General features: G+C 42.6%; 1 protein-coding gene across 1 annotated transcript in view; it reads left to right on the top strand.

Moving 5' to 3' along the window:
- Positions 1 to 11,785, top strand: part of MTX3 (metaxin 3) — a 102,898-nt gene extending 91,113 nt beyond the window's left edge. Inside the window, exon 9 of the mRNA XM_033929205.1 lies at positions 11,329 to 11,785. Coding sequence (XP_033785096.1) covers positions 11,329 to 11,436 — 108 coding nt within the window. The 3' untranslated portion in view covers positions 11,437 to 11,785. The remainder of the gene's footprint in view (positions 1 to 11,328) is intronic.
- Positions 11,786 to 26,816: the final 15,031 nt, after the last annotated feature.

Here is a 26,816-nt window from a genome sequence, read left to right as displayed (position 1 = left end):
TTTTACCCTGAATTGGGCAGAACTAGTCAGTAGAAGCCAAATGTTAAAAAAATTATATATATGTTCTACATATTGTATGGGTTTTTACTTTTGTTACTCTGTTAACAAGATTTAATCACTAAAAAGTTTTTTTGTTTTTTAATTTATTTAATTTGCTTTCTATCCCATCCTCCCCAAAGATTCCAGGACGGGTTACAGGTCAACATACACAATACAGTTAACAGGTTAAAATTTGCTATAGTTACAGTACAAGTTTTTTTTTGGTACAAAATTTTATCCTAACTCGACACATGCTAGGGATCTAATACCAATATCCATAATATACAGTTTATAGGTTAAATCTGTCATAGTTACAGTGTAAGATTTTTCAATACAAGTTTTTATCCTAATGCAACACTTACTGAGGATCTTGTATCAATATACATTTATTGGTCATGGGCGGGGGAATTAGGTAAACAAGTATGTTTTTATTGCTTTCCTAAATTTGAGGAGTCCTTCAAGGGATCTAATCTGTGGGGGCAGTTGATTCCAATGGCTTGGTATGAAATTGGAGTAGGAACATCATTTGGTAGTTTTCAGTTGAAGGGCACAGCCAGGGGGCGTTTGGAGACGTATTTCATCCTAGGAACGGAGAGACCTGTTCAGCATGTATAGAGGAAACTTAGTCATCACGTAGTTCGGTGCCATGTCCTGCAAGGATTTGAATGCTAGCATCAGGCGCTTGAAGACACAACATTTGGCTACGGGCAGCCAGCAAGCCGATGCTAGAGCTTGGGAGACAGGGTCGTGTAGATGGAGGTTTTTCTGTGTTATGAGCAGAAACAAACTTGAAATTCTACATTATTGTAGAAGAAATGGTGTGAAAGGAGGGCTACTTCATAAACCTAGTAGTGGTACTGAAGAAGATAGTTGAAGGAAGATTATGTCAGTTATGAGGCCAGTATTCCAGGTTGCCTTGTCTAGTTAAAATTAACTGGATTATATAGAAACATAGAAATATGATGACATTAAAGGCCAAATGCATCCAGTCTGTCTATCCACAGCATCCACTATCTCCTCCTCTCCCTAAGAGTCATATGGTTCTTGCAGTTCTTCAGGTGGTCTAATGACTGAATTTTTGACCAACCTTTCAGCCATCTTGTGAAAAAAGCCATAGCAAGATTGCTGAAACATCAGTCAAGCAAACTCAGACATGGCACAGTCTGGACCGCTACAAGAAAAACCATGATACCAGCAATGGAAGTCTAATAGAACTGGATAAGAATTTGATTAATTTTAGCCAGATATTCAGACATAAGTGGTTATATTGACATAACTTCAATTTAGTTTTTTTTAAAGATAACTGGATATCTTTTTCAGGTAACTTAGACCTGCTATTTATGTGGTTTAATTTAGGCAGACATCAAATAATCTGAAACAAAATTAATCCTTTTTTTGGCCTGGGAAATTTAAAAAGGTGACTTATCTGTTTAACCAGAAAAAAAAAATCATTTTAAACTAGAGATGTACTATTCAGTCCTCATACCACTGCTACTCTTGTCTGTAATCTCTTGCTCCTTTTTTTTGCCAGGGATATCAATCCCAATTCTTGTCCTCCTAATCAATTCTTACTCTACTCATGCAGGTCACACCAAAGTGTTGCCAATCTGTTTCTCTCTTCTCTGCCTTTTTTATGTGCCCTGTGGAATGCCCACTCTGTCTCCAATAAGCTTGCTTATATCTACAACCTCTTTTTCTCTCAAACTCTCCATCACTAACTGAGACTTGGCTCTGCCCTGAAAACTCTACTTCAGCTGCTGCCCTGTGTCATGGGGGTTAAATTTTCTCCCATACACCTTGCCCAGTTGGTCATGAAGGTGGTGTTGGGCTGTTACTCTCACCCTCTTGTAGATTTCAAACCCTTCTTCCATTTCAGTCTCATTGCTTCTCTTCATTCAAAGTCCATTCCATCTGTCTATTTGCTCCACTATCTCTCTGAGTAGCAGTCATTTCTGTATCGCTTGGTAGAGTGGTATAGTCCTTACTAATGGGTAATTTGCCTCACTGCTACCAGCAGGTGGAGACTGAGATCAAACTTGTATATCAGTATAGCATGCCCCTCTTGCTACTCCAGTTTTCCTCAGTCTCCTCTAGCAGGTGGTAAAGCTTTTCAGCTCCCCTCTTAGCACTGTTGGAACTTTGTTTTGTGGACTCCTGGTTCCCCTTTTTGTGCTGGATAGAGCTTGGGCGGGTTCTGTTTGGGGATCCGTCCGACCTCGGGGGGTGTTAATCCCGGCGGGTCTCATGCTGGGTCCATCCCCCCACCTTCCTCCACCTCCCCATATTTTTGTAATGGACCTCACCAAGCGGCTTGGCCCTCTGGTTGGTCAGCACTCCAGCTTTGAGAGCCGTGGAGTCTGTTCTGACTAAGTAAAAAGAAATAACAAAAAAATCCTGAGGTGTGCTCTTTTCCCTTTATAACTGCCTTTTTTTGTGTTTTTTCTCAACTAACCAACATTTTCTTTACAGCTGGGGCGGTTTTCAGCACAATGAGCTCTTTTAAAGGGAAAAAGTGCTCCAGGCACGAGGTACTCGTGGCCAGCCTGTGCAAGCATTGTGCAGGCTGAAGCGGTGAGGAAGCCTCGTCGGCAGCGGATGCCGGCAGCCAGGGCACCCCGTTGCATGTGCCTCGTGGTTCGGCTTTGGATCATGGGGAAGCCCGGGCTTCCCCCGATGACCACGTGGGGGGTTCCCCAGCCGCCGACGGTCAGGGAGCACAGGATTCCCTTACCACCAGTTCCGCTGGGGATTCCCTTTTCGCGTCTGTCGGTTCCTCGGCCTCAGCGTCAGGAAAGTCCCAGGCTTTTCAGGCAAGACAGGCCACAGGAGCTCTGATTTTGGCGGTTTCAGGTCCATTTTTGGCAGGAACCTCATTCATTTCAGTTACCTCAGGTGACCTTCCCCTGTTCTAGAAATACAGGGGCAAGGTATGTCAGGGTCCCCTGCTGGGGCAGGGAGTCCCTTGGGGCTCCCAGGGGTCTTTTCTCCTGAATTTATGTTAGCACTTTGTAAAGCTTATGTGCTGATGGCAGGAGGTTCTGTGTCCACTCTGGGGGTCTCGAGGGGGGGCTACTCTCGATGTCTTCCCCAGTGCGGCACCAATCCTCCCTCTACTTCTCTCTTATCCATACACCAAAGGGTCTCTTGGGATGAGGTTTTTTCCCCAGAGGAGCACGAGGTGATTGATGAGGACCTGGACTCTTGGGGAGAATTCCAGGATCCTCTTGGGGGCCGGATTCCACCGGCGAGGGGTTCGAGCACCCCCCAGCTGGCGAAGATACATCTGTGGTGTGCATTTTTCAGCGGGAAGAGCTCCATGAGTTAATCCTTCAGGTCTCGGTTTTGCACTTTGCAGACCCCATGTCGGAGCTCTCGTGTACGGTGGACCCCTTGCTTAAGGGAATTCACTCTACTTCCCACTCTTTTCCTATGCATCAGGATATTTGGGACATCATGCTCGCACAGTGGCAGGTGCCAGAAGCCCCTTTTCACATTGCGCACTCCATGGCCCGCCTGTATCCCATTCCAGAAGGGGATAGGGATACTCTGAAGTTACCTGTAGTGGATGCGGTGGTTTTGGCCATCTCTAAGCGGCACACCTTGCCTGTTGAGGGCGGTGCGGCCTTGAAGGACCTGGAGGGAGTATAAGTTGGAGTCCCTCCTTAAACAGAGTTTTGATGTGACAGCTCTGTTGGTCCAGGTGGCAATGTGTGGCGGGCTGGTGGCTCGGGCGTATTTTCGTTGGGCCCAGCATGTACTTGATGATAAATCAGAGAATTGGGACTTGCTAAGGCAAGCAGTTTCCAAAATTGAATTGGGTGCTTCTTGTCTCTCGGATGCCATGTATGACCTCTTGCAAGCTTCTGCCAAGTCTCTGGCCATAGGAATGGCAGCACGCCATACCTTGTGCCTTTGCGCTTTATCGGCGGATTCAGCGTCCAAAGCTCAGTTGACGAAGTTTCCTTTTAAAGGATCTTTCTTGTTTGGTAAGGATCTGGGCAAGTTGGTTCAGACTCTCACTGATTCTAAAGTGCCTCGTTTGCCTGAGGATAGGCCTAGGTCACTGGCTCAAGGCGGTGCTGGGCGTGGGTGTGATTTCCGCTCCAGTCGAGGTGCTGCTTCTTTTTCAGTCTCCTGGGCTCTCAAGAAGCAGGTTCTTCCAACGCATGCAGTCCTTTCGTGGGGCCCGCCAGGGTGCAGGTAGTGCCCTGCCGTCTTTCCCTGCTGCCCGTCCTGCACAATGACTCCTTGCCGGTGCCCGTCTTGATTCCGGTGGGCGCCCGGTTGAGAGTCTTTTATCCATAGTGGGCAGACATCACGTCTGATCAGTGGATTCTGGAAGTGATCCAGGACGGCTAAGCCCTGGAGTTTGCCCAGTCCTTGTCAGACCGTTTTCTCGCTTCTCCCTTGCAGGTGGCGTGGAAGCAGCAGGCCTTTCGCCAGACCCTTCAAAGATTGTTGGATCTTTACGCAGTGGTTCCAGTTCCCCCGCTGGAGTGGGGCACAGGTTGGTACTCGATTTACTTTATGGTGCCAAAGAAAGAAGGGACCTTTTGACCCATCCTGGGTTTGAAGGGGTCAACAGGGCTCTTCACGTGCCTTCCTTCCGCATGGAAACTGCGGTCTGTGATTCTGGCGGTTCAGCTGGGGGAGTTTCTGTTCCTCTCTCGATCTGACCAAGGCCTACATACACATTCCTATTCAGGCCTCCCATAAGAACATAAGAAGTTGCCCCCGCTGAGTCAGACCAGAGGTCCATCTTGCTCAGCGGTCCGCTCCCATGGCGGCCCATCAGGCCTAGTGCCTGAACAGTGGTCCCTGATTAATTTTGTAACTTACCTCTAATCCCATCCCTATAATCTACCTTTACTCTTATCTGTACCCCTCAATCCCTTTGTCTTCCAAGTACCTATCCAAAGCTTCTTTGAACCCCTGTAGCATGCTTCTGTTTATCACATCCTCTGGTAGCGCGTTCCAAGTATCCACCACCCTCTGTGTGAAAAAGAACTTCCTGGCATTTGTTCTAAACCTCTCCCCTTTCAATTTCTCTGAGTGCCCCCTTGTACTTATTGATCCCCTTAATTTGAAAAATCTGTCCCTGTCTATTTTTTCTATGCCCTTCATGATCTTGATGGTTTCTATCACGTCTCCTCTAAGTCTCCGCTTTTCCAGGGAGAAAAGCCCTAGCTTTTTCAGTCTGTCAGTATATGAGAGGTCCTCCATGCCCTTTATTAGCTTAGTTGCTCTTCTCTGGACCCTCTCAAGTACCTCCATGTCCTTCTTGAGGTACGGCGACCAGAACTGAACACAGTACTCCAGGTGCGGGCGCACCATAGCACGATACAGTGGCAGGATGACTTCCTTTGTCCTGGTCGTGATACCCTTCTTAATGATACCCAACATTCTGTTTGCTTTCCTTGAGGCCGTGGCACACTGCGCCGACGCCTTCAATGTTGTGTCTACCATCACTCCCAGGTCTCTTTCAAGGTCGCTCACCCCTAGCGCTGATCCCCCCATTTTGTAAGTGAACATCGGGTTTTTTTCCCCTATATGCATGACCTTGCATTTCCCTATGTTGAAACTCATTTGCCACTTTTTGGCCCATTTTTCCAGTGTTGTCAGATCTTTTTGGAGATCTTTGCAGTCCTCCATGTTATTGACCTTGCAATATAGTTTGGTGTCATCCGCAAATTTAATAACCTCACATTTTGTTCCTGCGCTTTGCGATCTTGGGGCACTTCCCTTTGATTTGGCCACAGCTCCACAGACGTTCACCAAGGTGATGGTGGTTGTCATGGCAGCGTTGCACAAAGGGCATTCTTGTTCCTCTTTATCTGGACGACTGGTTGATTCGAGCCAAGTCGTTCCAGAAGAGCACTTGTGTCATGGCTCGGGTGGTGGAGTTTCTGCAGTCGCTGGGATGGGTAGTCAATCTTGCAAAGAGCTGATTGTCTCCATCTCAGCACCTGTAATATCTTGGGGTCCTGTTCGACACCTCCTTGGGGAAGGTCTTCCTTCCGGAGTCCTGGGTGAGCAAATTGCAATCTCAAATTTGCCAGCTTATGGCGTCCTGGTGTCCTCGGCAGCAGGATTTCCTCCAAGTCTTGGGGTCGATGGTGGCCTCCCTCGATGTAGTGAGATGGTCACGGGCCCACATGTGTCCTCTTCAGTATGCTCTTCTTCGGAGGTCGCCTCAGAGGCAGTCTGGATCACCCTGGTCCGCTTCTGGGCTTTGCTCAGGGCAGTCTTCGCTGATGGCTTCAGACCCCCCATCCTGTACAAGGGGTGAGTCTGGATCAGCCCCAGTGGACGGTGCTGCTCACGGATGCCAGTCTTCTCGGTTGGGTGGCTCAGTGTCTAGGTCACTCAGCTCAGGGCACCTGGTACACGGAGGGGGCTTCTTGGTCGATCACTGTTTTGGAGACCAGAGCCATTCATCTGGCGTTACTATCCTTCCAGTCCTTTCTGATGGGCAAGTCAGTCAGGGTTATGTCGGACAATGCCACGATGGTGGCCAAGTCAATCATCAGGGGCACCAGGAGCACTTTGGTGGTACGCAGATCTGGTGAGGCATCTTGTGGTGTATTCTCTTTCTCTGCCTCTCCTGGATGATCTTCTAACTCAGGATCCCATTTCAATGTTCGATCCGGGTCCCTTTTGTCTTATGGCTTGGCTCTTGAAAGGGGTCACCTAGGTAAGAAGAGGTATTCAGATATAGTGACCTCAACCCTCCTGGGGTCCCGGAGGCTTTCCACCTCTCGGGCTTATGTGAGGGTTTGGCGTCTATTTGATGAGAGGTGTGATGCACAAGGAGTGGTCTCTTTTCACGCTTCCCTGCCTGACATCATAGAGTTCTTGCAGGATGGCCTGGATGGGGACTGGCTTTGTCTTCTCTCTGGGTTCAGCTTGTGGCCTTGTCATTCTTTCGGGGGTTCTTGAAAGGTCAGCGTTTGACTGCCATTCCTGATGTGATTCGCTTCTTGTGGGCGGCCAAGTTGCTCAAGCCTCCCATACGACCCTCTTTTCCATCTTGGGATCTGAATCTGGTTCTGTCCGTTCTGGTGCGCCCTCCTTTTGAACCGTTGGGCGACTGCTCTTTGAAGGACCTTACTCTTAAGGCGGTCTTCTTGGTGGCCATTACTTCAGCTAGACGTGTTTCTGAGCTGCAGGCTTTCTCTTGTAGGGCTCCCTTCTTGGAGTTTCCTAGGGAGCGGGTTGTCTTGAAGCCTGTTCCTTCCTTTCTGCCAAAGTGGTTTCTCCTTTTCATGTCAATCAATCTGTAGTCCTCCCGGTGTTGGGTTGTTGGGAAGGCTCTTCTGAGCAGAGACAGCTGCGTAAGTTGAATGTCAGTGGGGTCCTTGCAGAGAACCCAGGAGATCAGGAAATTAGATCATCTCTTTGTCCTTCTAGCGGGCCCTCATAAGGGGGATGGCGCTTCTAAGGCTACTATTGCGCGCTGGATCAAGGAGACTATTGCTTCTGCTTGTCTGTTGAAGAAGAAGCCTGTTCCTGACTTTCTCAAGGCTCATTTCACTAGGGGTCAGGCAGCTTCTTGGGCTGAGTCTTCTCTAGTGCCTCCAGTGGATATTTGCAAGGCTGCAGTTTGGTCTTCTCTGCATTCCTTTGTCAGACACTACCGTGTGGATGTTCAGGTGCTTCGGGACACAGTATTTGGCGAACGTGTTCTGGTGTCAGTCCTTCTGGGGTCCCCCTTGATGGGTACTGCTTTGGTACGTCCCATTCGTAAGGACTATACCAGTCTACCAAGCGATATAGGAGAAATTAGGTTCTTACCTGGTAATTTTCTTTCTGTTAGTTTGTAGACTGGTATAGTCCCCCACCCTGTCTATTTTTGTGCGGTGTTTGTGGATTTTTGCTCACGAGCAGATTTTGAATTTTTCTGCCGGTTCTAATATTTTTCTAGGGCCAGGGAGAATTAAGAACAGCAGCAATGGCTCTGCTAGCTTAGCTGGTTTTATTTCCAGGATCAAGTTCTATACATGTTCCAACAGTTGTTTAAAGATGTTTGTTGTTTTCTTACACTCCTGTTTGGAGTGCCATTTACTGTTTTTCAGTTGAGAAATTTCCTAGGTTCTGCTTGACTGTTCGGCAAACTGGAGTAGCAAGAGGGGCATGCTATACTGATATACAAGTTTGATCTCAGTCTCCACCTGCTGGTAGTAGTGAGGCATATTACCCATGCATAAGGACTATACCAGTCTACAAGCTAACAGAAAGAAAATTAGCAAGTAAAAACCTAATTTATCCTTACTAACCCTCTGATAAATTCCTTTCTTCTTTTCACACTGACTATGACTCCTGGCTTTCCTTCTTTCTTAAACTTTCATCTCCTTCCCTCATTCTTGGTGATTTTAACATTTACACTAATTACCTTTCCGATTTTGATGCTTCTAGCCTTAACATCCTCATTCAATCTTCAGCTGTGTTCCACCACCCCTATGCACCAGATTGGCCACTGTTTTCATCTTGTCGTCTTCTGCAGTTGCTCCATCACAAATTTCTCCACTGCAGTTCTTCTCCTCTCTGACCATTATGTCCCCGTCCAGGCAGGTACTCGATTTCCTTGTCCCCGCAAGTTTTGTCCCTGTCCCTGCCCCTGTCACATTCCTGTAAGCTCTGCCTTAACTGCACAAGCCTCAAACACTTATGAGGAAAAATTTGTCCTCGCATCATTCTCCACTCTCAACCACTATACCACACAATTCTGTCAATGAGGCTGTCTCCTCCTATAATACCATTCTCTCATCTCTTCTAGATACAATTGCTCCCTCCATTCCACGTTCTGTAGGTACGCCAAACCCTAGCCATGGCTGACCTCTAAATTCGCTACTTACAGTATGTTCCTGTACCAGGTCTGCTGAATGTCTTTGGCTTAAAGCCCACACTCAAGCTGACTTCATACATTTCAAATTTCTCCTGACCTCCTTCCAAGTCTTTTACTTGCCAAACAAGACCACTACACCAATTTGACTAACTGTTTCAACTCCAACCCTCGCCATCTCTTGCAACACTGAACTCTCTACTCAAAGTGCCCTCACCTCCAAATTCTCCATCACTTCCCCCTAGACTATGGCTGAGTACTTCTATGACAAGGTTCACAAGATTAACCTTGAGTTCTCAACCAAGCAACTTCCACCTTTCCCTCTTCCATCCTACTCTGTGAACCCTCCTTCGGCCCCCTACTGCTTTTTCTTCCTTTCCTGAAATCACTGAAGAGGGAAACGCATTTTTTTTCCTCCAAACTCACTACCTGCTCCTCTGATCCAATTCCCACCAATATACTCAGCACTATCTCTCCCGCTGTCATCCCTTCCATCTGTCACATCCTCAATCTATCACTTTCCATTGCAACTGTCCCTGATGCCTTCAAACATGCAGTAATTACACCACACCTGAAGAAAACTTCACTGGATCCTGCCTGCCTTTCCAGCTATTGCCCATCTCCCTCCTCCTCTTCTTATCTAAGCTCTTCACTGCCATCACCTTGACTTTCTGTCATCCCTAGCTATTCTTGACCCATTCTCAATTAGGCTTTCACCCCCTGCATTCTACAGCAACTGCTCTTGTTAAGTCTCCAGGGACCGGTTCCTGGCCAGATCCAAAGGCCTCTATTATATCCTCATCCTTCTCCATCTATCCACTGCAGACCACCACCTTCTCCTTGATATGCTGTCTTTACTTGGATTTCAGGGCTCTGTTCTTTTTTTGGTTCACTTCTTATCTCTCACATTGCATCCTTAGTGTATGCAGTGCTTGGATCCTCCTCCAGTGCTATCCCCCTCTATCTGTTAAGGTACCCCAAGGTTCTGTCCTGGGACCTCTTTTATTCATCTATACTCATTCCCTTGGTGCTCTGATCTCCTCCCATGGTTTTCAATATCACCTCTATGCTGACCAGATCTACCTCTCTACACCAGAAATCTCTACAGGATTCCAGGCCTGAGTCTCAGCCTGTCTGTCCAACATTGCTGTTTGGATGTCCCTCTGCACTTAAAACTGAACTACTTATCATTCCACCTAAGCCTATCTCTTCTTACCCCCATTCTCTATCTCGGTAAATAATGCTCTCATCCTCCCTATTTTATCAGCTCGCAACTTTGGGGTCGTCTTTGACTTCTCTCATACACTCTCACACCTAAACTACTGCAACTTGTTTCTCACAGATCTTCCACATAACCATCTCCCCTTCAATCCATTCAAAATTCTACTGCACAACTTATATTCTGCCAGAGTCGCAATGCTCACATCACCCCTCTCAAGTCACTTCATTGGCTCCCTTTCCATTTCCACATACAGTTCAAGTTCCTCTTATTTATTTACAAGTGCATTCACTGTGTAGCTCCTCAATATCTCACCCAATTAACAGAGTTCCTGGGGAGGAGTATAGGGAGAGGTGAGAGATACTGAGATTCTGATGAGATGAGAGATACTGATGTTTCAGTCTCTCCCTATACTCTTCCTCGGGAACTCCATTCATTGGTCAAGTCTCTCTTATCTATACCCTTCTCCTCTACTGCCAACTTCAGACTATGTTCCTTCTCTCTTGCTGTACTATATGCCTGGAACAGACTGTCTGAGTCAGTACGTCAAACTCTGACCCTGGCAGCATTCAAATCCAGGCTAAAAGCCCACTTTTTTGAGGTTGCTTTTAACTCCTAACTCCCATTCGCTTGTACCCATGTTTGAGAAGCTCCCTAACTCCTACTTGTCCTGTTTGTCTATTTGATTAGATTGTAGCTATACTGAGCAGGGACTGTCTCTTGTACGTTTTAATATATATTGCTGTGTACATCTAGCAGTGCTGTAAAAATAATAAGTAGTAGAATAATGAAAAATGTTATTCAACTGGATATGAATACTGAATATGAATAATGGGCATTAAGCCTTAACATAACAAATAATAAAAGAAGCAACATGAAATCACAGATCAAATTTTTTATTTCAGTAGGATTTAGCATAGTATTGCCCCAGATTATTCATATTCAAATTTTAATCACTATTCGGGACCAAATTGACTTGAATACAAATATTTGGTACAGCTCTATTTTAAATATTGACCACAGTGCACTTCTTGTACCCTTTCCTTCAGCTGAAAGAAGTACATTGTAAGGGTGATTTGTAGTAGGTTAAGGATATGGAGATAACTAGTATGTCAGTGGTGTATCAAACTATACAAATCATTCGTCTTTGCAACTCAGTACCTTACAATGAATAATAGAAACGTGTTCTGTTTGCTATAGGAATTAGTTTCTATTTTGGTTTTTGCAGATGGACGACAATCTTCGAAAGAGCCCACAGCATTTCCCTCAGAAGCTTACAACACTCAAACCTACAAGAACGGGGGAAGAAAGTTCATCACAACACTTGTCACCTTGATGGTTTTTGTTGCCTGTGCACATGCATTTGCCTTCAAATCATTTGAATTCCATGGTGGCTCTATAAATGGATCTGCTCATTCCAAAGGTCAAATAGAAGCAGCAAATAGGATTCACAAAATATTCTAATTTTCACTTTCTCTACTTTCAAGGAGAATTTGTTAGCTTAAGTTGACCTTGTTAGCTTAGGTTAAAAGGAGGTGAAAAGGATTTCTTTAAATAAGTGCTGTACTGTATTAAACTGCCTTAATATTTGTAGATTTTGCCTTTTTAATATGACCTAATTGTTGCCCAAACACAATGTTTCTATAGGTCTGAATACACAGTGTTCATATGGTCTTTACTTGAAACTGTATTTGATAGTATGTAGTGACAAAAATGGTAAAGAGGCTGGCCTTAGACTAACCAACTTGAGGCATGAGCTTTTCAAGATTTAATGCTCTCAAAAGCTCATGCTTCAATAAATTCATCTGATGTAGATCACTGTTGTCATTTGAAAGTTCATACTTGAATAGACTAGTCAGTCTGTCCTTTTTATTTTGTAATTTTGTAAATTATTTAATCATCATACTATTAGTCTGACCAGATTGCATGTTGATATATAAGCTACCAATAGACATCCAAAACATGGTATAAACCGGCACTTGGATGTCTTATTAGTCTAAACGTCCCAAGTGGGCATTTTCGATACAGACTTTTTAGACGTCTTTCTGGCTGTTTTGTCTCCAGTGCTTCTAAATCTTAAGGGGGGGTGTTGGATGTTTTGGACTATACCTACTTTAAAAATGAATAAGGGCCAAAAATGTACCCAAACTGACCAGATGACCACTGTAGGGATGAAAATATGGCCCCCACACACTCGCCCAGTGGACACTGAACCCCTCCCACATCCCAAATATCTGCATGAAATAGTACATATCTGTCTCTATGACAGCTGCAGATAATATGGCCAGTCCTAGTAGAGCTTCAAGCAGGTCTCTGGAAAAGCCTGCTGGGCAGTGCAGTGGACTGCAGAGAAATGGACCCAGGCCCATATTTCACCCTAACTAGTACACTTGTGATGGAATGTGTCAGCCCACCAAAAACCCATTGTAATGCCATATAGCTGATACCTGCAAGCATAAGGGCTTTTGGAGTAGCTGACAGGTATGTGAAGTTTACAGCAGTTCCACCTAGGATGCCCCACTGCTCTACTTGCATGTCTGTATAGTCAGTTTATTAAAAATGCTGGCCCCTATTACATGCAAATGGCTTGTTTTAGACGTTTTTAATTTGGACCTTTTTTTTTTTTTTTTTTAATAATGGCAAAAAAAATTAGATGTCTAGCTGGGCCATTTTCGGGGGGAAAAAAAAAAGATTGATATCATGAGGGTTCAAAAATGGACATTTTTACCACCTGATTTTTGGATGTTTTTCTCAAAATGTCCAAAGTCGGACTTAGATGTCCTATTGAAAATGCCCCTCCAAGTCTTTGTTTCCCTTTCCTTAAATGTTCAGTTTAAGATTTGTTTATGCTTATTTAAGATTATAGAGAATCATTAAAGGAGAAAGCAAAAACTGGCTTTCATAAGGAGTGATATCCTACAAGTGGTAAAGCTTCCATAGATGGAATCTGTCCTGGCAACTTGTGCTTGAATAATTGGGCAGATTAGATAGGTCATTTGGTGGGCTCATTGTCAAAAAAACTAAGATGTCCCAAAAAATGAAATAACTCTGCACTTGGACATTTTTCTCGCCAAAATGTCCAAGTGCTGATTTTCAAAACTTTCTGAATGTCTAGTTAGGCTTCTTAGCTGCGGTGCTTCCAGAGATCAAGGGAGTGTATTGGAGGCATGTTATGGGAAGGCTTTGGGCATGCTTAGCACTTGGGACATCTTGCAGTGATAATTGAACCTTTCCCTAGACATCCAGGATAGAACTTAGATGTCTGGAGCTGGACCTATTTAAAAGCATCTAAGTGCCAAAAAGAAGCCCACACTGACCAGATGACCACTGGAGGGATTAAGTAATATTTCCCTACATACTCCCCCAATGACCACTGACCCCCTCCCACCCTCCAAAAATCTAAATGAAACTGTATATACCTGTCTCTAGAACAACAGCACCCGGTATGGGAAATCCTTGTAGAGCATTGCACAGGTGTCCTTGCCTGGTGGTGGGATAGTGAATCTTAGAGAGGAGGACCCAGGCCTATAAGCCACTCCTCTAATCACTATATTTATGGTAGAAAGTGTGAAGCCACCTAAACCCTACTATACTGCCATATAGGTGCCACCTGCAGCCTTAAGGGCTGTTGGGGTGGTAAATCTGACCACGTCTCCCCACTCCTGGCCAATCTTCACTGGCTCCCAGTGATCTCCAGAGTCCAATTCAAATGCTCTTGCCTGGCTTTTAAGATTATTCACAGCATCCTTCCTTCCCTAATCCCACTTTCTTTTAACTCCTCGTACCCCTACTCCACCAGGACCGCCCACAAATTAAAATTATCCTTCACCTCCCTTCATGGTAGTCTCCATGCAGATAAACTAGGAAAATCACTTCTTTTCAAAATCACAGGTCTCTGGAATGACCTCACTATCCCGCTGCGGAACCTGAGCTCCATCCATTTATTCCGCAAGCAACTAAAAACCTGGCTCTTCTCTAACATGTAATCTCTTTTCCCTTACTTTCCCACTCGATTTATAAACTTATGTAAACCTTTTCCTACCCTTTCTCATTTTAAGTTCTTGTAAACCGTGACGAGATCTACTTCCGTGGGGATGATGCGGTATATAAACTTAAGGTTTAGTTTAGTTTAGTTTAAACAGGTGGTTATAGTAGGTTTTAGGGGAGTTTTGGAGGGCTCATCAGAAATTATAAGGGAGGTTATGGTGAGATGTACATCTGGCACCCTTTATGTGAAGTTTATAACAGTAACTTCTAAGATGCCCCACTGCTCTGTTGGCATGTCTGTATGGGCAGTCCATAAGAGTGCTGACCCCTCCCATGTCCAAATGGCCTGGATTTAGATGCTTTGAACTTGGATGTTTTTGTGATTTAAAAAAATGGCCCAAAAAGTTAGGAATCTAAGGTTGGACGTCCTGACAGCCAAGGTGTATAAATAGGCAATTTTTTTTTTTTTTGGGGGGGGGGAATAAAAGAGATGGCCCTCTAGTGGTTTCTAAAATGGACGTTTTTCTGCCTCGACTTTTGGACATCTTGTAGGAAGTGTCCAAAGTCAGACTTAGACGCACTATTGAAAATGCCCCTTCACCTCTTTTTATGTCATCATCTACTATCTTATATTACTGTGACCTGACAATGAATGTTTAGATCATCCCCACTGATGAAAGAAAGAAGCATTATAATTGTAATTGAACAATGAAGTCCTCATATGCTGTCATTTAAGTGAACTTTGAAGCAAAACTGCCCAGCTATCAGGAGGATCTTGCTGCAATTTGAATTAATGACCTAGTATATCAACAGGTGAAGATCATTGCTTGAATTAGATATCTAAATATTAAGATGATGGTCTAAGTTTAAATCTGAACTTGTCTATTATAAAGCAGTAACTATAGACATAACATGATTACTAACTAAAGCAACTGTTGAAGCCCTACACCAGCATATTTCTATTATATCTTGACATTGTTCCCCTTCCTTTCTGTTTCTCCCTTGTGACTTTGGTTGAAACACTTAACTTTTCATTGCCTTAGATGTGCCTACTGTTACCTAGTATAAATCACTTTTAGCTCAGATTTGTACAGGTGAGTAATCCAAGAGTAAAATAAGCTATTCTATTCTATATAACATTGCCCACTCTAATCTCCATTCAGATTCTAGGCAGATAACAATATTTAAAAATAATACATCAAAGTTCTCAGCAAATTTACAATAAATCAATTAAAATAATGAATTAAAATTTTTTTTTGAAAGGTATACACTTCCCCCTCCCCATTCGCGGTTTCACATATTCTTGATTTTTTATTTGGGGGGGGGTGAGAACCCATATTTTACCACATTCCCGCCTCTCTCCAGCCTTCCTCCCGGCATCCCAGCCTTACCTGGTGGTCTAGCAGCTTTCGGGGCAGGAGCGATCTTCCTACGCTCCTGCCCCATGTAGATCGCCAATAGGAAATGGCTGCCGTGAGCTCCCGTCGTAGTCTCGAGAGACTACAGGAACTCACGGCAGTCATTTCCTATTGGCGATCTGCACGGGGCACGAGCGTAGGAAGATCGCTCCTGCCCCGAAAGCCTGCTAGGCCACTAGGTAAGGCCGGGATGCCGGAGGGAAGGTGGGAGGGAGGCGGGGGTGGGTCAGAGCTGGACGGAGAAGATATTCGCGGTCCGGCTCTCCCCTTATCCCCCGCGAATACCGAGGAAGAAGTGTATTATCCTTAGACAAGCAGGCAGCATATTCTCACAAATGGGTGATGTCATCCATGGAGCCCCGGTACGGATAGTGAAAAGTATAGTATCACTTTAAGCTTTAGCAAGCTTTTTAGACTGCCCACACTGCGCATGCACGAATACCTTCCTGCCCAATACCAGCTTGTGAGGTCTTCAGTTTTCTCCATCAAGTTGCCGTCCCATTTATTTTTTTTATAAACTTTTTCAAGTTCTCTCTATACTTGTCTTTTCTTTTGAAAAATAAGTAAAGCAGAAACGTAAAAAAAAGTAACTTTGGACTTTCTTCAAACTTCATTCAAAGTTCAACGGCCTTCACGATTCCATCCTTCTTGCAGTGATCATCCGGCCTTATTTCTACTCTATCCCAGCTTGCCCTCTTTGACTGTATCTGACTATAGATTGCCAGAAGATAAACACTATTGATTAATATCAAAATTTTTCTTCTTTTGCGTCAGAGGAGAAGCTTCCGCCCACACACACGCGACTGCAGGCAGGCTTTGCTGGCTTCAGTAGTTTTTATACAATAGCGCTGTGAAGGTAAGGGGGAGGGAGATAGATTTAGCCGGAGGGAGGGAGGGGGCCGTGCACGCGATCGGTAACCACGCGCCTTTCCTCCCTTAAGTTTCAATTCTTTACTAATGTGCCGCGAAGGTAAGGAGGAGGGAGATTCTCGGGCCGCTGAAGGGCAGTGAGGTAGTGAGAGGGAAGGGTGGATGCTGTGGGGACCGGGGCAGTGAAGGGGACGGCGGGGGCGGTGTAGGGGATGGCGGGCACGGGGCGGTGAAAGGGAAGGTGGTCCGGTGACGGGGACAGATTTTTCCCCATGTTATTCTCTAGTTTCTACCTGTTACACTTCACTGCAGTATGCTGAGATTGTGTTGTGACCTCTAGACTACTTCTAGGTCATCTCCTTTTTACCTCTCTTTCCAATGGTATATTCGTTCCTGCTAATGTAAAATAGTCACACCTTTGTAAGACTCATTTCTCTTTTGAAATTTCTCTATTTCTCATGTGAAGACTCGAAACTCCTCCATGGTGGTGCCAAAAGCCTGTACTTTTAATTCACCATTGACATCTTTTTAAGTCACCTGGAGGTCTTTATTTAAAAAAAAAAACAAAAAAAAAAAGACAGATTTTTCTTAGTTGCTTACCTTATGCAGTCTTCTACTACAACCAGTTCTTAATGGTCTTGCAGAGTTATTTTGCTTCTTACTTTTACTAAGATAAGAAGAGTTCAGGACTAATGCAGAGGGGCAGAGTGGTCTGTTGACTTTTTCTGCCATTATGCTTCTGTATTTCTGTAGGAAAGGTTGTGGTGTACTTTTTCTTCCTACTCATATTTCCTTCAATGGCTTTGAATGCGGGAACTGTTCTCGTAAGTTTTCTCTGGGTTGTACTTCTCAAAATCCACACACAGGTTTTTATGCTGAGTCTCTGTTGGTCCTCTAATATTAGCTTCAGACCATTGTGAACTTCTCTGTGCAACATTGTGGTTTTTTCCTCCCAAAAAAGGAGAAAACATTGAGGTGTTTTTCCTCATAAGAATACATCGAGGTTACCATTCTGCTGTTGGTGACCTTTTTTCTAAGAAGATTCTATTCAGCACATTAACTCTGCAGGCATATTGCCTCTTTGGTTAGTTATGTCACATACAGATCTACGGTATCTCCTTACCATCCATTGATGCCACTGGCTCAGGAGTAAATTATTTGATTTTTTTTGGGGGGGTAAGCTCAGGTTACCCATATTTCCTCTTCAATATTAAAGTAAGAGGGTACAGTAGTTCAAGACATAAGTTTGACTTTGATTTTCCTATCACCTTTGAAGATACTTGTGTTTCATGTGGCACTTATATTAGGGACCTTATCTATCATAGCTAGTTATCCGTTCCTTATTTTACTCGGGTAACATTGTATATATTTTGATTTCAGAGACGAAAAGAAACTGCAGAGCAAAATGTACAAAGTACAGGAACCTTTATTAAAAGTCAATAAAATGTTATCTTTCAAAGAATGGAGACCGAACCCAACACGGTCCGTGTTTCTGAGAAACACTCCTTCCTCATGGGTCCAAGTTTCAGTAGTAGAGAACCAATATGGAATGCAATAATGTTGTATAAAATCCTTATAATTTGTGAAAAGCAGGCAAAGCTCCTGTCAGACTGTCACCGATTCCCCAGTTTCTAATGAGCCATTACTGGGGGTCAGTAATTTTAAAAGTTCAACTACTTTTCTTCTACACATACGCTTTCATAGGCTCAGGCCCCTTTTATCGTAGTGTTCTGTCCTGTAAAGCTCCTCTTGAGGAGACTTAAAGAACAAACAAACCCAGCACTTAAAACCACTTAACCAACTTTTGGAGTTTACAGGGAAATTACACAAGTCCATTCTCACTGTCCTTGTTAAATCTTTGAGGGGTTTCTTCTTACCTGCATATTGTTATAATAATATGCTTCCCCTTACTGTTTTTTCATCGATTTTCTTGTTTTAAGGCTTATTATATTACTTTTTCAGCCTTCGAGAGATCTTACAGAATAATAATATTATTACAAATTTTTTTCAGGAGGTCATTTTTCTTCTCTGTAAGCCACTGTGTCGTTCTGATTTTATGTTCCATAGCATTGGCTTCTCTATGATAGTTCTTTTCAAGAAAATCCTGCTTTTATTTGATTACAAAATTCCTTTCCCTTTTCATTCTCTACTCAAGGTTAGGACTGATTTCAACTGTTTGTTGGATCAGCTGCTCCATGTAGGTGCATTAGGCAGTAGCCTCTTTTATTTGTTTCTTGAATCTTTTTGGTGTATCCATCGCATATATTTACATTCAACTGACGCTAGGAGGTCGTTTATTAACTTTCAACCTCCATGCATATAGGTTTTATCAGATTTTTCTGTTTACCTTAGTGGAACATAGGGTTCCTTTCTTCATTTGTCCATTAGGTTCCTTCCCTTGCCTCCGCGATCTTCACACATTAGGTCTAAGTTTAAAAGGCAACTTGAGTTTTTCTGAGTTCTTGGAACCCAACTCTCCCCCCATCCCTTTTATTTGAGCTAGGGAGTCCCATTTGTGAGGATATGCTGCCTGCTTGTCTAAGGTTAAAACACAGTTACTTACCATAACAAGTGTTATCCTGGGACAGCAGGCAGATATTCTCACAACCCAACCACCTCCCCTAGATGGCTTCTTCACTTGGGCATTGAACTGATGACCTCACGAGCTGGTATTGGGCGGGAAGGCACTCGCTCATGCACAGTGCGGGCAGTCTAAAAAGCTTGCTAAAGCTTAAAGTGATACTACACTTTTCACTGTCTGTGCCAGGGCTCCGTGGATTACATCACCTATTTGTGAGAAAATCTGCTTGCTGTCCCAGGATAACACCTGTTAACAGTAAGTAACTGTGCTATATGAAGAAACTTTCATTAATTCAGTGGGAAGATCATTAGAAAATTTGGTTCCTACATATTCAAAAGATTTACTTATCAACGACTTCAAACAAATATATTTGTAGAATAACTGAGCTTCAAAGAATGCTAGAAACGAGAAGCAGTCCTACTTACTGGAAAGGATAAATATCTTAATAAACCTTCAGGTCCCATACCATATAACATTTTATATATCAATGTAACCATAATTTATTCCAACTTTATGGAACTTTAGCTACAGCACTAATGCTTGAGGCTGATTGAGAAAACATTTTTAAAATATATATACGCTTAGTATTCTTGTTCTGCCACAGTGACCTATCATCTCAGAACCTATCGCCACTGGGATTACTGTATTGTAAGCCTTTATTGGGAACTACATGATTTTTGTTTTTGCTTAATGATCTGTTTTCTCTTCTTTCTCCCTCCTTTCAGTCTAGCACAGGATAAATTATTGGCCAGATATGAATGATACTTACTTACATACCTTGGGTCTTGCTACTAGATACTGTTTAGTAATGGCTGTGAACTTAATTTCCATAAGGGCAGTTCATGCTGTCAAAGAAGCATAAGAGCATGAGAATCAATCCTAGTTCTCTTCTATATGGTAGTCCTAGTTATTTTTGCCTCCATTTTGGTGGGTTATTTGCTTTTTGGGGTTGTGATCTTTTCTCTGGCTGAAACTTTAATGAGTTTTCATGTGTGTTTTTGTATAAACTTTTATTTGTAGATTTTGTAATGGCAATTTTGACTCATATGGAACTTGTATAATAATAACATCACATGAAAAGTTACCCAGTCTAATCCAATAACAGTTTTTATTGTTTTAACTGGGGCATTTTTATATCCCTTTGTATATTTAATTATCCTAAGAAGTTCTAAGAGTGCATGGGAAAGTACAGACCTAATTTAAAAAATTTAGCTGAGGAAAGTAGGTTTAAAATAGGAATAAAATAAAATAGAATATACTTATTTAGCATCCTTTGCATAATACAGCTCCATGATTATACTGCTTGGCCTTGATTTTTATATACTGTAGAGATATATTTATACATTTGTGGATAATGTAAATACTATGTTAGTTACTGGCTAAAAATCAAAGAATATAATTTTAACTTTTAAATGTTTCATATACAAGTTTTTCTTTGGGCCCTTAATAGAAAGTTCTATAGGTTTTTAGTTGTTTTGCTTATTCTAGGATGTATCTTAAGTTTACCCAAGGGCAAGCAGGCAGTATATCCTCACATATGTGATGTCATCCATGGAACACCGGCATGGACAGTAAAAAAGTGTACCATCACTTTAAATCTTTAAGACTACCCATACTATACATATGCTGATTCTTTCTCGCCAGATATCAGTTTACAGGACCTTCAGTTCAGTAAAAAAGCTAAGACGCCAACTAGGGGAGGTGGGAGGGTGGTGAGAATATCTGTCTGCTGTCCTTGGATAACATCTGGTATAGGTGAGTATACTTTATCCAAGGACAAGCAGGATCATGCCTCTGAGAAGAGCCTGGCGAGACCTAAAGGGTTGGGGGAAGTTGGCATTTAAGTGGACAATAAATTTTGTAGAACTGCTTGGCTGAACCAACTATACCATTCCACTCAACCAGTTCCTGACCCAGCCCAAAGTGACGGGCTGGGTCAGGAACTGGTTGAGTGGAAGGCGACAGAGGGTAGTGATCAATGGAGATCGCTCTGAGGAAAGGGATGTTACCAGTGGTGTGCCTCAAGGTCCTGTTCTTTGGCCTGTTCTTTTTAACATTTTTATAAATGATATTGCTGAAGGGTTGTTGGGTAAGATTTGCCTCTTTGCGGATGATACCAAAATCTGCAATAGAGTAGACATGCCGGATGGTGTGAATAACATGAAAAAAGACCTGGTGAAGCTTGAAGAATGGTCTGAAATTTGACAGCTAAAATTTAATGCTAAGAAATGCAAGGTCATGTATTTGGGCTGCAAAAACCCAAGGGAATGGTACAGTTTAGGGAGTGAAGAACTTATGTTCACGACAGAAGAGCGGGGCTTGGGTGTGATTGTATGTGATGATCTTAAAGTGGCCAAACAGATTGAAAAGGTGATGGGGAAAGCTAGAAGGATGCTAGGTTGCATAGGGAGAGGTATGGCTAGTAGGAAAAAGGGAGGTATTTATAAAACTGGTGAGACCTCATTTAGAATATTGTGTACAATTCTGGAGGCTGCGCCTTTAAAAAGATATAAAAAGGATGGAGGGAGGGCTACTAACATGGTGTGTAGTCTTCGTGATAAGGGCGTATGGGGACAGACTTAAAGATCTCAATCTGTATACTTTGTTGGAAAGGCAGGAGAGGGGAGATATGATAGAGATGTTTAAATACTTACGTAATATAAATATGCATGAGTCAAGTCTTTCATTTGAAAGGAAACTGCAATGAGAGGGCTTAGGATGAAGTTAAGAGGTGATAGGCTCCAGAGTAATCTGAGGAAATACTTTTTTACAGAAAGGGTGGTAGATGCATGGAACAGTCTCCTGGAGGAGGTGGTGGAAACAGAGAGACTGTCTGAATTCAAGAGGGCCAGGGATAGGCACGTGGGATCTCTCAGAGAGAGAAAGAGATAATGGTTACTGTGGATGGGCAGACTAGATGGGCCATTTGGCCTTTATCTGCCGTCAAGTTTCTATGTTTCTAATTGTAATGATTCTCCAAACAATAGTGGGATGAAAAGGTATGAACTGAAGACCAGGTGGCTGCTTTACAGATGTCCTCGATGGGGGTAGAATGTAGATGAGCTACTGAAGTTGCCATTGCTCGTACTTTATGAGCTGTGACACAGCATTCATGCATCAGCCCAGCCCAAGCATAGCAAAAGGAGAAACAGTCCGCTAGCCATATTGAGATGGTTCGCTTGGTGACAGGAGCTCCAAGTCTGGATCAAAAGGCAGGAGCAGTTGAGTGGAAGTTCTGTGAGGTTTGATGCAATCCAAGTAATGAGCAAGAGCATGTTTACAGTCCAATAACAGTATGCATTTTAGCTGTCTGTGCCAGGGTGCCATGGATATCACCCACAAGTGAGAATATCTGCCTGCTGTCCTTAGATAACATCTGTTACAGGTGAGTATCTATGATTTTTGTCCTGTATACTTCAGAGTTAAAACTGTGGGATGTAAAGTTAAAAAAAAAATAAAATTATGGTTATGTTTATGTGCTATAATACTGTATAATAGTGGTTGACATATGCATTAAGCAAGATGTCATCAGCATAGAAATAAAAGCTAATACCCAGATCCTGTGTTTAGGTGGCTAGAGGACTAAGAAAGATATTAAAGAGTAAAGCTAAGTAACACTTCTAGATTAGGAGGTCCTTTTATTAAAGGGCATTAAGCCCATAGCATGCGGTTAGCACATGCAAATAGGCTACCACAGAAAAGCATTTGGGGTATTTTGCCTGTTCATATGCACTAACACATGCATTACTAATTTAAAAAAAATATTTTTTGGAGAGGGTATGTCATTGGCGAAGAGTGGGTGTGGAAATGTTAACTATTGTGTTATACTTTAATGCAAGCTAACTGGCTAATGCAGATTTAACACAGGTGCACTTAGTGCCACTATGAAGGTACCATGCTATAACATGTATTATAAAAATCCCACAAAAGTGCTGCATTAAACCTGGATTTAGCATGCAGTAAAATCCCATATTAATTCCAGGTTCTAGCTCATTTTAGTAAAAAGGCCCCTATGTTTCTAAGTAAACTAAGAAATGTGATACATTTTTAAAATATTAACATTAGAAAAAAAAATTATTGTAATGTTAAAGATTTGCATCGTTATGTATATTGTTGCACATGTATCCAGCATTTGTTGCACATGTATCCAGCATTCCATCTAGAATAAATAAGTAATTTATTTTAAAAAGTCCACATTAATAAGTTTTCTTTTAAGTGTACTGCTATTCACTTACTTTTGCTGTTTATATCTTTTTTTAGAATCAATCATGTACAATGTGTGAATTTTATAGAGTTCTATAATGTATTGTCCTAATATTTTGTCAATAACACATTACCCTTTTTCTATGGCAAGCATGGAAAGTAAACTCCTCCTTTTTTCATTTTTCAATTTCTTATTTTAATATAATATTAATAATTAATACTTTGGGGGAGCAGTAACCTCAAGTGCCCACGGCGGTTTGAATTAGAACTAGTCTTATCAATGCAACCACTTCATGAGCTATCATAGGGTTCTTATATCCCCCTACACTTATAGAACTATTTATTAATTTATTTTATTTTATTTTATAAAAAGACCTAATAAACATTTTCCTTTTTTTAAAGGTTGGTAGTAGTTAAATTGATAAATATCCCAATCGTTCCATACACTATATAGCACTAAAAGTACTTAGCTTTACTCCAAAGTGTAGTGCAGATTCTTTCTATTCTCAATTTTAAGTGTTGGAATGATGGTCCTCTGGTATTTGTTTCAAATAATGAAACTGTTTATGCTCGACTTTAAGGGCTCCTTTTACTAAGCTGCGCTAGCGGGGTTAACGCGCACGACTTTTCATCATGCGCTAACCCCCGCGCTGGCCAAAAACTAACGCCTGCTCAAAAGGAGGCGGTAGCACCTAGCGCGTTCTGCGGTATAGCACGCGCTATTACGCGCGTTAAACCGCTAGCGCAGCTTAGTAAAAGGAGCCCTAAACTTCTATGGTGCCTCTTTCTTGGAAAATTAGACTACAGGGACTTAGTTATCTCCCCGTGCTAGCGTCTGATGGTACAAGATTGCGTTAGAACAGATTCTGGCATGGGAAGATAACTAAGTTACATTACATTGCATTACATTAGTGACTTTTATTCCGCCATTACCTTGCGGTTCAAGGCAGATTACATAAGAGGTTATCTGGACATTTCCAAAAGAGTTACAGAATTGAACGGGTTACTTCAGGGGACTGAAGTGCTTCCTGCGGTGTTAGTTTGTTTTGATGGATTTCTTGAATAGCAGGGTTTTTATTTCTTTTCTGAAAGTTTTGTAGCCTGGAGTTGTGATCAGTAGATTGGATGGTTGGCAGTCTAGTTTCGCTGCCTGCGTGGCCAGTAGGCTATCGTACATTTTTTTGCGTTTGACGCCTCTGATTGGGGTGCATGAATGGTGTCTGGGTTCTCCTTTGCCTGGTTGTGGTAGTTCGGATAAGGCGGTTGTTTATATAAGCTGGGCTGTCTCCATTCATGGCTTTAAATAGTAGACAGTAAAATTTGAATAGTATTCTTGCTTGTATTGGGAGCCAGTGTGAGTCGAGGTAGGCGGCAGTGATATGGTCGTATTTCTTCAGTGAATAGATCAGTCTCAAGGCTGTGTTTTGTACTGTTTGTAGTTGTTTTATCATGACTGCGGGGCAGGGGAGATAGAGGATGTTGCAGTAGTCTAGAAGTTCTAGGACTAGGGCTTGGACCATGAGATGGAATTTTCGGATTTGCCTTAAGTTTCGCATGACCGTGAATGATTTCTGTATTGTTTTGTTGATTTGTGGTTGCATGGTACAGCCTCTGTTTGTCATCACTCCCAGAAGTCTTAGGGTGGGTTGAATAGGGTATGTGATTGAGTTTATTATTAAGTTTGTTATGGTTGGGATTTTGGGGGTTTTTTTCAAGGAGTATAAATTTTGTTTTGTTGGGGTTTTGGTATTTTTTTCAAGGAGTATAAATTTTGTTTTGTCTGGGTTTAGTTTTAGTTTTAGTTTATGTTCTTTCATCCATGTAGCCACTGTTTCTAGTGTTCTATGTAGTGTGTCTGTCATGGAGGGTGTTGGTTGATCAAAAGGAAGGAGGATGGCAATGTCGTCTGCATAGCTATAAGAAGTTAAGCCTAGTTTGTCTGGGCAGATGCTGAGGGATGCAATGTAGAGATTGAAGAGTGTTGGGGAGAAAGGTGACCCTTGGGGTACGCCACAAGGGTTGGACCATGGTTCTGATTTTTCTTTGTTTGTCTTGTAAGTCCTGGATTATAGGAATCCTTGAAACAATGTGTGCACCTTTCCTGTGATTTCTGTTGTTTCTAGTATTTGTAGTAGAATGTCATGGTCTACCAGGTCAAATGCTGCGGTGAGATCTAGTTGTATAACTAGCATATTTTAATCCTTCCCCTTCTGGAATCTTAATCTAGTCTTTCAAGAGCTCAACAAGATTCCATATGAGCCTTGAGCCTTTGGAGGAGATTTCTCTATTGGACCTTACAGTCAAGACCAGTGGTTCCCAACCCTGTCCTGGAGGACCACCAGGCCAATCGGGTTTTCAAGCTAGTCCTAATGAATATGCATGAGAGAGATTTGCAAATAATGGAAGTGACAGATATGCAAATTTGCTCCATGCATATTTATTAGAGCGATCCTGAAAACCCGATTGGCCTGGTGGTCCTCCAGGACAGGGTTGGGAACCACTGGTCAAGACAATGTTCTTGGTGATTGCTTTGGCAAGAAGGATCTCGGAGTTGCAGGCACTTTAATGCAGGGAGCTATTCCTCAAAATTACAGAAGCAGGGATTTTTTTGCACAGAATCCCATCTTTTTTGCCAAGTCCGATTGCTCACGTTTAACCCCATGGGTCGAAGAAAAAAAAATTTAAACTACTGGACATCCATAGAATTCTTCTTCATTATCTGGAGGTGATCAAAGACTTTCAGGTCTCGGATCACCTCTTTGTGCTCACCAGCCAGGCCAAGCAAAGCAAGACAGCTTCTAAGGCCTCTATATCTAGATGGATTAAACTGGTGATGTTCTCAGCATATATTGGCTGGAGCAAACAGCCACCACTCTCTTTGAGGGAAGTGTGGCTTTTTCCTCATGGGTGGAGGCATGGGTAGTTTCTCCCGAGGAGTTCTGTAGGGCAGCTACATGGTTTTGCCAAGTTTTAAAGTAGACATTATAGCCAGGTCCTCCTTGTTGAAAGCAGGCTCAGTTGCCCCACTCTAATTTCAGGAGACTGCTTTTGTGTGTCCCTAGCGTTTAGGACTACTAGACAGTTTGCACTAGAGAGAAAGATTAAGTTCTTTTTTTTTTTAAGTTCAAAAGTTTTTATTGATTTTAGCCTATAAAAGTACAATAAATTTTAACAAGGCAAGATACATACAAGCTGCATCAATGCAAGGAGTCACAAAATATTATTAATATAATATAATACAGCAAGCAGACCTATGCCTATTTAGAAGGAGGAGAGTAACACAAGTCCATAAGCTCCTATACCAAAATTTGGAGTCCGGTTAACTTCTATTGCAGTTCAGGCTAATGACATTCAGTTCAAGTCCTGGAACATGGATGTCTACATATGAACATAGTTGTCTCCTGGCTCTCTCCACACATTCCTTTGGGTGTATGGCTCTCTCTCTGTGTTTTGGATACTACATGTACTTCTGGCTGCGCATTGTGCTGATTCTCTCCTTCTAGATTAAGTTCTTACATCGATAATCTTTTGTCTTATAAATGTGTCTAGTATTCCTGAAATCCCACCCTGTCAATCACTTTCACCTGCTTTCTGCCTCAGAGTGTAAGTCTGGGACTGGCAAAATATTCTGCCAGTCATCCAAGATAACTTAAAAAA

This window comes from Geotrypetes seraphini, chromosome 1 (assembly GCF_902459505.1).
Source record: "Geotrypetes seraphini chromosome 1, aGeoSer1.1, whole genome shotgun sequence".
In the NCBI taxonomy this organism is placed as follows: Eukaryota; Metazoa; Chordata; class Amphibia; order Gymnophiona; family Dermophiidae; genus Geotrypetes; species Geotrypetes seraphini.
This window is presented reverse-complemented; position numbering and strand designations above follow the sequence as displayed.